The 13,829-nt window shown below is 47.8% G+C and overlaps 1 protein-coding gene across 1 annotated transcript in view; it reads right to left on the reverse strand.

Moving 5' to 3' along the window:
- The window catches only part of DNAH14 (dynein axonemal heavy chain 14), a 514,964-nt gene that overhangs the window by 52,254 nt on the left and 448,881 nt on the right, over positions 1–13,829 (reverse strand). Inside the window, exons 76-77 of the mRNA XM_043543588.1 lie at positions 13,293–13,503; positions 3,955–4,057 (exon numbers count right to left, since the gene is read on the reverse strand). Coding sequence (XP_043399523.1) covers positions 3,955–4,057; positions 13,293–13,503 — 314 coding nt within the window. The remainder of the gene's footprint in view (positions 1–3,954; positions 4,058–13,292; positions 13,504–13,829) is intronic.

The following is a 13,829-nucleotide window of genomic DNA, read 5'->3' on the forward strand; positions in this document are numbered from 1 at the left end:
ATTGCCAGACTTAGTGAACTGGGCCTGAGGAGCCTCCCCTGTCAGTAGGAGAGTTTGAGGTGGCCCTCCCACTCCTGCGGGTCATCCAGAACTGAAGAAACCTGTGCTGTTAATCTAACTGATTAAAAACAAAATAGTCACAAAGGACAGAAACAAAAGAAAGAAAAAGATGAGGAAAGCATCACACACACTATGTGATTCAGGGTCACTGCACCTTCAGCAGTTAAAAATGAACTGAAGGGCAGCTGAGACCACTCCCCCTCTCCTGGATGCCATTTACTAGAAAAAGTCTGCAACATGATGCCAGGGGCACTGAATCCCACAAGTGGGACTAGAGAGGCCACTTGAAGAAATCTAGATTTCAGTGATGGCTGATTACAACTATCCTTCTGAAAACCAGTGGGTTAGACACTACTATTTTCACCATTTTTGCATAAGCGGGGCATTTTTCCTGAAAACATTACACAATATTCTGTAGGATATAATGTAAATAAACAACTCATTAGTTTTCAATTACACTGCTTCTGAAGAAATATTTTAATATAAACAATATAAATATATAATATATAAATTTTTTCTGAAAGTTGAGTATCAATATTCAGCAGAGATTTTGTTTTTGCCATCATGGTGGTCATGTGGTCATAAATTTAGGAAGTAAAGTGGAACTATTGAGCAGGTGGAAATAAACCATGGAAGTGTTAAATTTGGGTCTAAAGAGTCAGAGTAATATATGAAGAACTACTGCACTTTATAAAAATTTCTGCGATGGGATCTCTGCCATCGAACAACCACCGCTTTTGAGAAGGAGCACAGCTGTTATGTTGCCCTAACAGGAAACTCAAATCAATTTATCTGCAGTGCTGAGACCTGATTTTTTTTAGCGGATAGTCTTCTGAAAAGTGAATGCAGTGTGAAGCTTAATCTCTTGCTTTGAGCAGGAGCTAAGGGCATTATGGGGGATGGACCACCTTGCATTCTTCTCAAATAGCCTCCTCTAGCTGACCCAACAGCACCATCCAGCTCTTCTTAGCCACAAGAATGAGTAAACCTAATGACCTTAAAGGATGTGTATATATAAAATGACATATTCCCAGAAAACCACTCAAATTAAAAGAGTGGAAAATGGAGCACTCATCCACCAAGAAAAGATGTGACCATAAAAATTCTGTTTATTTCTTCAAGGAAAACAAGAGATGAAAGTGTTTTATTTGTGATGCCATCTTCTCCTAGAGCACATTCATTTTATTTCATTGCTACAACATATACTTGTATCAAACTCTTGAACTTAAAATACATTAAAAAAACAAATCCAGGATGTTTGAATTCTGACTTTTTCTTGTTACTGCAAGAATAACATTCAGCTCACTTAGGGGAAGGGAATAAATATTCACTAGTCAGACAGGTCTTTATAAATGTCTCCTTTTTTATATGGAGAAACAAGGTGTCATAAATATAAAGGGAAGGGTAAGTCCCTTTAAAATCCCTCCTGGCCAGAGGAAAAATCCTCTCACCTGTAGAGGGTTAAGAAGCTAAAGGTAACCTTGCTGGCACCTGACCAAAATGACCAATGAGGAGACAAGATACTTTCAAAAGCTGGGACGAGGGAGAGAAACAAAGGGTCTGTGTCTGTCTGTATGCTGCTTTTGCCAGGGATAGACCAGGAATGGAGTCTTAGAACTTTAGTAAGTAATCTAGCTAGGTATGTGTTAGATTATGATTTCTTTAAATGGCTGAGAAAAGAACTGTGCTGAATAGAATGACTATTCCTGTCTGTGTGTCTTTTTTGTAACTTAAGGTTTGCCTAGAGGGATTCTCTATGTTTTGAATCTAATTACCCTGTAAGGTATCTACCATCCTGATTTTACAGAGGTGATTTCTTTACTTCTATTAAAAGTCTTCTTGTAAGAAAACTGAATGCTTTTTCATTGTTCTCAGATCCAAGGGTTTGGATCTGTGATCACCTATGCAAATTGGTGAGGATTTTTACCAAACCTTCCCCAGGAAGTGGGGTGCAAGGGTTGGGAGGATTTTGGGGGGAAAGACGTGTCCAAACTACGTTTCCCAGTAAACCCAGTTAGAGTTTGGCGGTGGCAGTGGAGATCCAGGGACAAAGGATAAAATTAATTTGTACCTTGGGGAAGTTTTAACCTAAGCTGGTGAAAGTAAGCTTAGGAGGTTTTTGTGCAGGTCCCCACATCTGTACCCTAGAGTTCAGGGTGGGGGAGGAACCTTGACACAAGGCCATCTAGTTCAGAGTAGAATTGGGCTTTAGGCAGTGATGAGCTGCCAAAATCTTAACAACGGGTTCCCTCCTCACCCCACAAGGGGGTCGTTGCCCACCCCCATGGACTCCTGCCCCATCCAACTCCCCCGCGTTCCTTGACGCCCCACCCAGCCCCATCCACCCTCCTTCCCTGTCCCCTGACTGCCCCCAGAACCAGGCAGGAGGATCTCGTGGGCCACCCTAGTGGGTGCCCACCCCACCCCGAAGAGCCAGAGGCACCTGCCGGGGGGCGAGGTGGGGAGTCCCGGAGATGCTTACCTGGGACAGCTCTCAGGAAGCATCGGGCAGGTCCCTCTGGCTCCTAGGGGTGGGGGAGCGTAGCTAGGGTGGGAGCCGGGGGAGAGGCCGCTCCCCCACTGATCACATCAAAAGTGGCACCTTAGGCTCCGGGGCTGGAGCACCCACAGGGAGAATTTGGTGGGTGCAGACTCACCGCCAGGTCCCCGCCCTATGCCCGGCCCCAGCTCACCTCACCTCTGCTCCGCCTCCTCCCCTGAATGCGCCGCCCTGTTCTGTTTCTCCGCCCCTCCCCTGGCTTCCTGCAAATCAGCTGTTCGGCAGGAAGCTGGGGACGGCTGAGAAGCAGGCGGCGGCTTCCTGCTCAGGCCGAGGGTGGCGGAGGTGAGCTGGGACGGGGAGCGGTTCCCCAGCGGCCCCCCCCCCGCCCGGGTTACCTGCTGCAGTGCGGGCGGCCCTCCTCGCGCCCCCCCGCCCCAGCTCACCTCCGCCTCCCTGGGCCTGAGCCAGATGCCGCGGCCTGCTTCTCAGCCTGCCCCAGCTTCCCACGCGAACAGCTGATTTGTGGGAAGCCTGCGGGGGTGGAGAAGTAGAGCGGGGCGGTGCATTCAGGGGAGGAGGCGGAGCAGAGGTGAGCTGGGGCCGGGCGCGGGAAGCTGCCGGTGGGTACTCTGCACCCACCAAATTTTCCCCTTGGGTGCTCCAGGGCTGGAGCACCCAGTGGCCTAAGGCGCCACTTTTGGCCAGTTAAATTTAGAAGCCATTTTAGAACCAGTTGTCCCTCGCGGAACAACCGGTTCTAAAAGGGTTTCTAAATTTAACAACCAGTTCTAGCGAACCGGGGGGAACCAGCTCCAGCTCACCACTGGCTTTGGGTGCACAAACTGGGGGAACTGGAGTTGAGTTCCCTCATGAAGGTTGGGTGGTGGAGTGCAGAGTTTTGGTTTGGCTCTGTTTCTTGTTAAGATAATATTAATATTAGAATGAGAAATTTGAAATATTCAAATTGAGTATTCACAGCCAAAACCACAGCAACTTTCTGACTGTGATGTTTTAGCAAATTATATCAACCCTTACCCAGGGGCGCCAGGTTAGTATAATTTTTGGTGGTGCCCAGAATGGGTCCAAGCAGAGCTGTCTCATCCATAGGACAGACAAGGGCAACTGCCCCAGGTCCTGCGCTTTGGGGGGGGGCCACATGCTTCAGGGGGACACGGGGTCCAGAGTGGCCTGGGAAGTTAGTGGGGGGCCTGGTGCTGGCAGCAGCGAGTGGCCTGGCCCCAGCCTACCCCTCTCTGCTCCGCCTTGCCCGCTCCTGGTGTTGCTTGGGGAGAGTTGGCAGTTGCCCCAGTCCGTCCTATGGATGGAATGTCTCTGAAAATATAAGCCCAAACATTGGTGGAACCCATATTATTTGCCGCCTATACCCTTACCTTAAAACCTTTCTGCAGGATAGGTAGGGGGAAAGAAGGATCAGGTGTGGAACTTAACCATAGTCTAAACTGAGGATCCATGTTTATGTTTGGCTGGGTAAATCTGTAAAGACAGGCAGTTTGGTAACATAATTATTATTCTACCAAATATATAAGACAAGATGCAAACTTTTAATAATCAAATTTCATTACCATTTGCTCAAGTAATTTAAATGAAACAACCTGGACAGAAATAATGTGATTTCTCCAGCTTTTGTCTTACTCTTCAAAGTATTAAGCATTGAAAGAGAGCTAGTGGGTCTTGCAAAAGAGAATTTGAACCTTGACATCATGGTCCAGTTCTAATGTGATGCTATCCACTCACATTAGAACCAAAAAGGATGTACTATAAGACTGGGAATTGTCATTCCTACCTGGTAGCTAATTGATAAGTACTGGGGGTTGCCAGGGTCAGAAAAGACTCAGCTGCATTCCAAATGAGTGGTGCAGGGGGTAGAGGAGAGAATTCAACAGGTTCATAGGGGGATCCCCTTTCACTGATCTCTGGCAGCAAACCCCACAGCCCCTACCTTTTGTTCACAGATATACTGGATGGTGATCTTCCCTTTTCAGATATTGTAGGTGAACTCCTCACTCACTTCTGATAATGAAAGGCACCTTCAGCCTATCTGCTCATGCCATGAGGGGCCCTCCCTGGTCAGACTAATCTCTAGGGTGGTAATGGGGGACAGTTCTCTTGCCTTCAGGGATAAGGGTACTGGTGGGCAGCAATAGTAGCAACAGCTGTATTCCACTGAGCCTCCACTGAGGTCCAGGTCAGGAGCTGCTAGCTAAAGTCAAGGAGCTGTAGCCTTTCCCCAGAGCTCAGCATATGGTAAAACAGTGCAGACACCAATATCTTTGACAAATCAGAAGTCTATGTGGTTTTCTGAGCATGGTAAGCCCAACAATCATAATTGAAGACTAAAGGATTCTCTGTGTCTGGGAAAAGTGAGAGAAGGAAGGACTGTGAATTGGTAGTGGGTATTGTTCACCACAAACCTGAGGTCCTTTCTTGGGGCTGAGTGATTGCAATATGAAAATACGCGTCCTTCAAGTCAAGGACGCCATACCAATCTACTGGATCCAGTGAGGGGATGATGGAGGCCAAAGAGCCCATTCGGAACTTGAGTTTCTTCATGAACTTGCTGAGTTCTTGCAGGTTCAAGATGGGCTTTTGGTATTAGGAAATACTGGGAATAAAAGCCCTTGCCCTTCTGCTCCTGAGAAATCTCTTCCACTGCCCCTAGCGATAGGAGTGAGTGCACCTCCTGTGTAAGGAGTTGCTCGTGAGGAGGGTCCCTAAAGAGGGACGGGGAAGGCGGGTGAAAGGACGGGAGGGCACAGAATTGGATGGAGAATCCCCTCTCTACTATGTGGAGCACCCAGCGGATAGTTGGGACAAAAAGGTAAGGGCGGGGTGGATCCAGATCTTGCTCCGGTGTGCCGTCCTTGACTGCACCTTCCAAAGGCCGGTTTGGCCCCTGAAGATGGCTTGGATTGTCCCGAGCCCTGGCCAGAGAGTTGACATGGCCTTCTCCTGCCACTCCGATTTCTCCTTCTGGAACCATCTTGGCAGTTCTGATGACTGAACTGCTGAGGAGGCTGTGGATGGAAGTGCCTCTGCTGCGTTGAAGGTGTATAGAGGCCCAGTGACCTGAGGATGGCTCTGGAGTCTTTAAGGCTGTTTAGTCTTTTGACAGTTTTCTCTAAGAAGAGTCTCACCCTCAAAAGGCAGGTCCTGAATGGTTTGCTGTACCTCGTATGGGAGGCCAAAAACCTGGAGCCATGAGCCCCTTCTCAGAGCCACTCCTGTGGCCATAACCCTGGTGGCCGCATCTGCACCGTCAATGCTGCCTGTCCTTGAGATCAGTCTCCCTTCCTCAACCAACGCTGAAAACTCGGTACGGGAGTCCGAGGGGAGCAACTCCGTGAATTTAGCCATCACAGGTGTTGTAGGAGTACCTGCTGACACTGGCCTGCTGGTTGTATATTCAGAGTTGTAATCCCCCCATGGAGTAAACCTTTCGTCCAAAAAAGTCTAATTTTTTTGCATCCCTATTCTTGGGGGAAGGGCCTTGGAAGCCTTGCCTCTCCCGCTGATTAGCAGCATCCACCACCAGAGTCAGGCTGGGGGTGGGAATAGAGATGTTCGTAGCCCTTGGAGGGCACAAAGTACCAGCACTCATTACGCTTTGCAGTAGGTGGCAGTGAGGCTGGGTTCTGCCACAGGGTCTTATTCAAGTCCATTAATTGTTTTGATTAATGGCAAGGCGATACGGGAAGGGCCAGAAGGGGCCAGGATGTTGACATAGGGTCTGCATCATCTACAACTTCCTCCACCTTAATGCCCAACCCCTGGGTGACCTGGTGCAGCAGCTGCCGCAACACCCTGGAGTCTTTCAGAGCTGGGGCAATTGAAGTGCCCGCCAGGGCCTCATCTGGTGAGGAGGAGGAGGCGGCCACTAGGGGAGGTGGTTGCTCCCTACCATCCCCACCCAAGGGATCTCATGAACCTGGGGGGACTGCGATAGGTTGGCCTGGTCCCGGTGCTGAGAGAGGTGTGCGGGCTGGTACTGGCACCGAGCCTCACGCTGGTGCCTGGTGCAGCATGTGCACCGGGGTTGTTGTAGGCGCCATCGCAGCCAGCGCTGATAATGGAGGCAGCACCGGTTCTGTCGGCAGTGCCAAAGGCACATTGTGCACTTAAGTCACAATCTGTGTCACTGACGCCTCTGGTGCCGAAGGTGTGGTTGAGGCTGGTGCCGATACCGAGAGTAGCATCACAGCTGTCGACACTAATGACTGAGGCAATGGCTCTGTCACTGATCATGGTGGAATGAACATCGCGGATGCCACTGCTACTGTTCCCGAGTGGGACCCACGGCTCCGACCCTGGGCTTAATGAAAGGCCCCACTGAGATCAAAAGGGTCACTGAGTCAGGCGGGACCTCCTATGGTGCCGAGAGGTGGATCTTCTGCTCCTACTATACTCAGAGCAATATGAGTCTGACTCCGACTCGGAACAGGAGGACCAGGGTGGCACAGCTCCTCTCGACATAAAGCATCGAGAACCAGGGGACTGACTGTGCTCCCTTGATGGAGGTGCTGGCATGAAGGGGTGCTGAGGTGATGGGGATCGGTGTGCCATCATCGCCAGTTTTCCTTTAGACTGTCCAGGGTGCCAGGATGGAGCCTGCTGCGCCGGCACACCTTCCTGTCTTGGTGGTGAGAATGGTATTGTGAGTCTGAGCAGGACCTGCACTGCCACAAAAGCCTCCGGGGTGGATGGGAGAGGCAGGTGCTCCAATGGGTTCGGTGAGCGAGATGGGCCCGGATTCAACCGCCTTGCCTGAGCAGGTGTCAACATGGCCCCACTCTGAGCCATGGCCCAACTGAGATGCCACTGGTGGCTGGTCCCTGGGTCTGTCTGAGGGGGATCTGCCTCTCTCTGACCTCTTTTTCTTCTGCGCCGGTGACTGGGACCTGTGCCGAAGGCTGGAGTGCCCCCGAGGGGCTCCATAACAGTGCTGAACTTCCTTGCCCATGTCTTTCTTCGATGCCGGATCTTTCAAGGATGGTGCCGGAGCACTTCGCGCCGAAGACGATGTGCTGGGAGCGGGATCCCCTGAAGCAAGAGCAAGGGGAAGTTCCAGCTATTGTCACTGGAGGTAAAAAGGAACGGAGGAGGTGGCGAGTCGGCAGGGCTCTATATTGAGCTCCATGAAGGCGCGAATCCAGGGGGCACCCAGGCCGACCCAGAGATGCTGCTAAGTGAAAAATTCTCTGGCTACTGTGCATGTGCACACACCTGATTGGAATTGACATGAACAAACACTCGAAGAAGAACTTAACTTTCATGTATCGGGGGTAGCCGTGTTAGTCTGTATCCACAAAAACAACACGGAGTCTGGTGGCACCTTAAAGACTAACAGATTTATTTGAGCATAAGCTTTTGTGGGTAAAAACCTCACTTCTTCAGATTCTTCAGTGTTCAGGAAATGCTGAATAGTTAATGTGACTTTTTTCTGTACTGTAGTTTAAATAACTTACCAAAACAATTGAAACTGGTGTGATTATATTGTATTATTTTGACAAATAAAATTTGCAGAATTTTGCAGAATTTTTAATTTTTTGGCACAGAATCCCCCCAGGAGTAACAAGACTAAGGTCCCAAGTTGGTGTTGGCTTCAGTACTGAAGGAAAGATTCTGACAAGGCCTTTCAAAAACCTGGTATGACCGACCTGTGAGCAGCCAGTCATTGAGGTAAGGCAATACTGGGATGCCCTGGCAACACAAGTAAGCCGCTACCACAGATAAAATCTTTGTGAAAACCCTTGTGGCCACTGACAGACCAAAGGGAAGCACTTTGTACTGATAATGTTCTAGGCCCACTGGAAAGTGCAAGGACCTATTGTATGCAGATAAATGTCTATGTGGAAATAACCATCCTTCAAACTGAGTGCTGCACTCCGTGTTGCCCTTGTTTAGAGAGAGGATTATGGAGGCAAGGGTGATCATCCTGAATTTTGAATGATGTATGAGGATATTCAGTTGTCTGAAGTCTAGAATAGGTCTCCAACTTCCCCTCTTTTTGGGGATGAGGGGGGTATCTTGAATAAAAGCCCTTCCCCTGGTACTGAGGAGGGATTGGCTCTACAACTCCCAGCTGGAGTAGGGAGAACACCTCCTGTCTAAGAATCCTCATGTGAGAAGGGTCCCTGAAGAGAGATGGAGATGCAGATTCTGTAGTAGGGATGGACAGAAATTCTATTGTATAGCCAGCGATGATGTCATAAATCCATCAGTCCAATGTAATAAGATGCCATGGAGATAAGAAATTACCTAGATGGCCACCAAACAGCATGTGGATGCCAAGTAAATGGAAGGACTGGTTTGTGTCTGAGGGGGATGACATTTTGGCCGGAGACTGGCGTGAGAATGATTGAAGGACATTCTGTCTGCTATGTTGTGCTCTCTGATACTTCCTGGGAGGTTCATAGAATCATAGAATATCAGGGATGGAAAGGGACCTCAGGAGGTCATCTAGTCCAACCCCCTGCTCAAAGCAGGACCAATCCCCAACTAAATCATCCCAGCCAGGGCTTTGTCAAGTCTGACCTTAAAAATATCTAAGGAAGGAGATTCCACCACCTCCCTAGGTAACGCATTCCAGTGTTTCACCACCCTCCTAGTGAAAAAGTTTTTCCTAATATCCAACCTAAAGCTCCCCCACTGCAACTTGAGACCATTACTCTATGTTCTGTCATCAGCTACCACTGAGAACAGTCTAGATCCATCCTCTTTGGAACCCCCTTTCAGGTAGTTGAAAGCAACTATCAAATCCCCCCTCATTCTTCTCTTCCGCAGACTAAACATCCCCAGTTCCCTCAGCCTCTCCTCATAAGTCATGTGTTCCAGTCCCCTAATCATTGTTGTTGCGCTCCGCTGGACTCTTTCCAATTTTTTCACATCCTTCTTGTAGTGTGGGGCCCAAAACTGGACACAGTACTCCAGATGAGGCCTCACCAATGTCGAATAGAGGGGAACGATCACGTCCCTCGATCTGCTGGCAATGCCCCTACGTATACATCCCAAAATGCCACTGGCCTTCTTGGCAACAAGGGCACACTGTTGACTCCATATCCAGCTTCTCGTCCACTGTAACCCCTAGGTCCTTTTCTGCAGAACTGCTGCAGAGCCATTCGGTCCCTAGTCTGTAGCGGTGCATGGGATTCTACCGTCCTAAGTGCAGGACTCTGCACTTGTCCTTGTTGAACCTCATCAGATTTCTTTTGGCCCAATCCTCTAATTTGTCTAGGGCCCTCTGTATCCTATCCCTACCCTCCAGCGTATCTACCTCTCCTCCCAGTTTAGTGTCATCTGCAAACTTGCTGAGGGTGCAATCCACACCATCCTCCAGATCATTTATGAAGATATTGAACAAAACCGGCCCCAGGACCGACCCTTGGGGCACTCCACTTGATACCGGCTGCCAACTAGACATGGAGCCATTGATCACTACCCGCTGAGTCCGACAATCTAGCCAGCTTTCTATCCACCTTATAGTCCATTCATCCAGCCCATACTTCTTTAACTTGCTGGCAAGAATACTGTGGGAGACCGTGTCAAAAGCTTTGCTAAAGTCAAGGAACAACATGTCCACCACTTTCCCCTCATCCACAGAGCCAGTTATCTCGTCATAGAAGGCAATTAGATTAGTCAAGCATGACTTGCCCTTGGTGAATCCATGCTGACTGTTCCTGATCACTTTCCTCTCCTCTAAGTGCTTCAGAATTGATTCCTTGAGGACCTGCTCCATGATTTTTCCAGGGACTGAGGTGAGGCTGACTGGCCTGTAGTTCCCAGGATCCTCCTTCTTCCCTTTTTTAAAGATGGGCACTACATTAGCATTTTCCAGTCGTCCGGGACTTCCCCGGATCACCATGAGTTTTCAAAGATAATGGGCCAATGGCTCTGCAATCACATCCGCCAACTCCTTTAGCACTCTCGGATGCAGCACATCCGGCCCCATGGACTTGTGCTCGTCCAGCTTTTCTAAATAGTCCCGAACCACTTCTTTCTCCACAAAGGGCTGGTCACCTCCTCCCCATGCTGTGCTGCCCAGTGCAGCAGTCTGGGAGCTGACCTTGTTCGTGAAGACAGAGGCAAAAAAAGCATTGAGTACATTAGCTTTTTCTACATCCTCTGTCACTAGGTTGCCTCCCTCATTCAGTAAGGGGCCCACACTTTCCTTGACTTTCTTCTTGTTGCTAACATACCTGAAGAAACCCTTCTTGTTACTCTTAACATCTCTTGCTAGCTGCAACTCCAGGTGTGATTTGGCCTTCCTGATTTCACTCCTGCATCCCCGAGCAATATTTTTATACTCTTCCCTGGTCATTTGTCCAATCTTCCACTTCTTGTAAGCTTCTTTTTTGTGTTCAAGATCAGCAAGGATTTCACTGTTAAGCCAAGCTGGTCGCCTGCCATATTAACTATTCTTTCTACACATCGGGATTGTTTGTCCCTGTGACCTCAATAAGGATTCTTTAAAATACACCCACCTCTCCTGGACTCCTTTCCCCTTAATGTTATTCTCCCAGGGGATCCTGCCCATCAGTTCCCTGAGGGAGTCACAGTCTGCTTTTCTGAAGTCCAGGGTCCGTATTCTGCTGCTCTCCTTTCTTCCCTGTGTCAGGATCCTGAACTCGACCATCTCATGGTCACTGCCTCCCAGGTTCCCATCCACTTTAGCTTCCCCTACTAATTCTTCCTGGTTTGTGAGCAGCAGGTCAAGAAGAGCTCTGCCCCTAGTTGGTTCCTCCAGCACTTGCACCAGGAAATTGTCCCCTACCCTTTCCAAAAACTTCCTGGGTTGTCTGTGCACCGCTGTATTGCTCTCCCAGCAGATATCAGGGTGATTGAAGTCTCCCATGAGAACCAGCGCCTGCAATCTAGTAACTTCCGTGAGTTGCCGGAAGAAAGCCTCGTCCACCTCATCCCCCTGGTCTGGTGGTCTATAGCAGACTCCCACCACGACATCACCCTTGTTGCTCACACTTCTAAACTTAATCCACAGACACTCAGGTTTTTCTGCAGTTTCATACTCGAGTTCTGAGCAGTCATACTGCTCCCTTACATACAGTGCAACTCCCACACCTTTTCTGCCCTGCCTGTCCTTCCTGAACAGTTTATATCCATCCATGACAGTACTCCAGTCATGTGAGTTATCCCACCAAGTCTCTGTTATTCCAATCACATCATAATTCCTTGACTGTGCCAGGACTTCCAGTTCTCCCTGCTTGTTTCACAGGCTTCTTGCATTTGTATATAGGCACTTGAGATAACTCGCTGATCGTCCCTCTTTCTCAGTATGAGGCAGGACCCCTACCCTCTCGCGCACTCTTGCTCGTGAGGCTCTCTGGCAGTAAAAGGGCTCAGAAGCAGGCTCTTGCTTAAAAGGAGGTGGTTTGCAATGCCTTTTCCAAGGTGCTGAGGTGTATATACTCAGGGAGTGCAGGGTTGCATGAGAGTCCTGAAGGACTGTAGCAACTCATCCATTTTGTCACTGTACATGTTGTTAACCTCAAAGGGGAGATCCTCCACAGTAGGAATTTCCTTGGGGAACCCAGAGAATTGAAGCCATGAAGCTTATCTCATTGCAACCAAAGTCACCATGCAACAGGAAGCTGTGTCAGCTGCATCTACTGAAGCTTGGAGGGACAATCAAGCTATCAGCTTGTCCACTCACTCAGACAATGGTCTGCAATTGTGTTTTAGGTTCCTGGAGCAGTTTAGAAACTGAACCTAGAAAACTTACTATAATTAATAAAATCATATTTGGAATTGAGGTCTGATAATTCACAATGCAGAACTGTAGATTAGCTGAGATAAAACTCTTCCTATTGAAGTGGTCTAATCTTTTGGTGTTCTTGTTGGAAAGAACAGAACTAAGTTGGTGCAGTCTGCTACATTCAGTAACAGCCTGAATCTCTCTGACAGAGAGGATTTAGAAATGGAAGTAGCTAAGTACTTTTTGGGAGCTGGAACCATGAAGGAAGTTGTGGCACTCACATTCACCAGTGTATGTCTAGTAGAAAAATATTTAGATCCAGGCAGATCTTTTTTGTCCAGGACCAAGTATAGGATTGCCAAGGAGGTACAGCTTTAAATAAGCCTCCCTTGCTTTTGAGCTCTTTTGGAAAAAAGACCAACAAATGCTCCATTTGTTGGTAATATACCACTCACTCAGACAAAATAGGCATCTATTATGCCTGTCATTGAAGGGTATAGCCACCTGGCATGAAACCTGGTGATTTTTGCTTAGCCATAAGGTCAGAAGCCTGGTACCGGGTAACTAAAAGACAAAGAAAAAACTATGCAGAATGGAAACCTATCATAAACTACTATATCCACACTAAAAGCAACTATATACAAAATGATTGTATTAACAGTCACAAGTGGACAAGAGACAAATACTGTCCTCAATTATGTCGCTCAGTCCTGGGTGGTATGAAGGAACCAAGAGTAGGTTGGCATGGCTCTCCTCTTTACGCCCTCTGGAGAGGAGAATAAGGGTACTCAGGTTGTAGGAACTGCCCAACAGATATTACTGGCCAAGAGTAGAATATATAAACACTTGGAGAAGAAAACTTTTTCCAGTTCCTCTTCTGAGACTTCATTCATACCTCTTGTGTTAAAAAGATTGATATTTGCATTTATATTGATTGCTTCAGATTTGGCTGGGTTAAGTTTATAACTTAATTTATATTTTGAATATAAACAAAACACTTACAAATCAACAATAGTACAAAGCCTGGGCATAAATGATGCAGCAAGATGGCAGTTTTGGAGGAAAACCCATTGTCCTCTCAACAGCTGTGCTTTATGTATCAAATCTTCAGCTTTGCTTCCCTGACCACGTCCCAAAGAAACCATTTTCACATGCTGTGTGCTTCCTTTTATTTCCTGTGCAAGGCGCAGAAGGTGAGCTGCTGGGTCTATTCCTGTGTAACAACATGGAATTGATTTATTTATGAGGCTACCAAAGCCAAAAATTATCTTTAGAGTTACATATTTGAAAATATGTCATCTTGAATTACCTCACCTGTAAGAATAGTACTCTGTGTTATTATTTTTGTAATATTATACATTTCATTATAAGGGAATCATGGGGTGAGGAAAAATGGGTAATGTTATATTATCAGAAGAAAGCACTGAGACACTGATCAATAAGAATGATGGTTTGATTGTATTAGTTCAAGTATTTCTAAAAATGGTAACTATCACAGCAAATGATACTGAACAGCAGAAGTACTGCTTATCAGGAAAA

Source organism: Chelonia mydas, chromosome 3 (genome assembly GCF_015237465.2).
Source record: "Chelonia mydas isolate rCheMyd1 chromosome 3, rCheMyd1.pri.v2, whole genome shotgun sequence".
In the NCBI taxonomy this organism is placed as follows: domain Eukaryota; kingdom Metazoa; phylum Chordata; order Testudines; family Cheloniidae; genus Chelonia; species Chelonia mydas.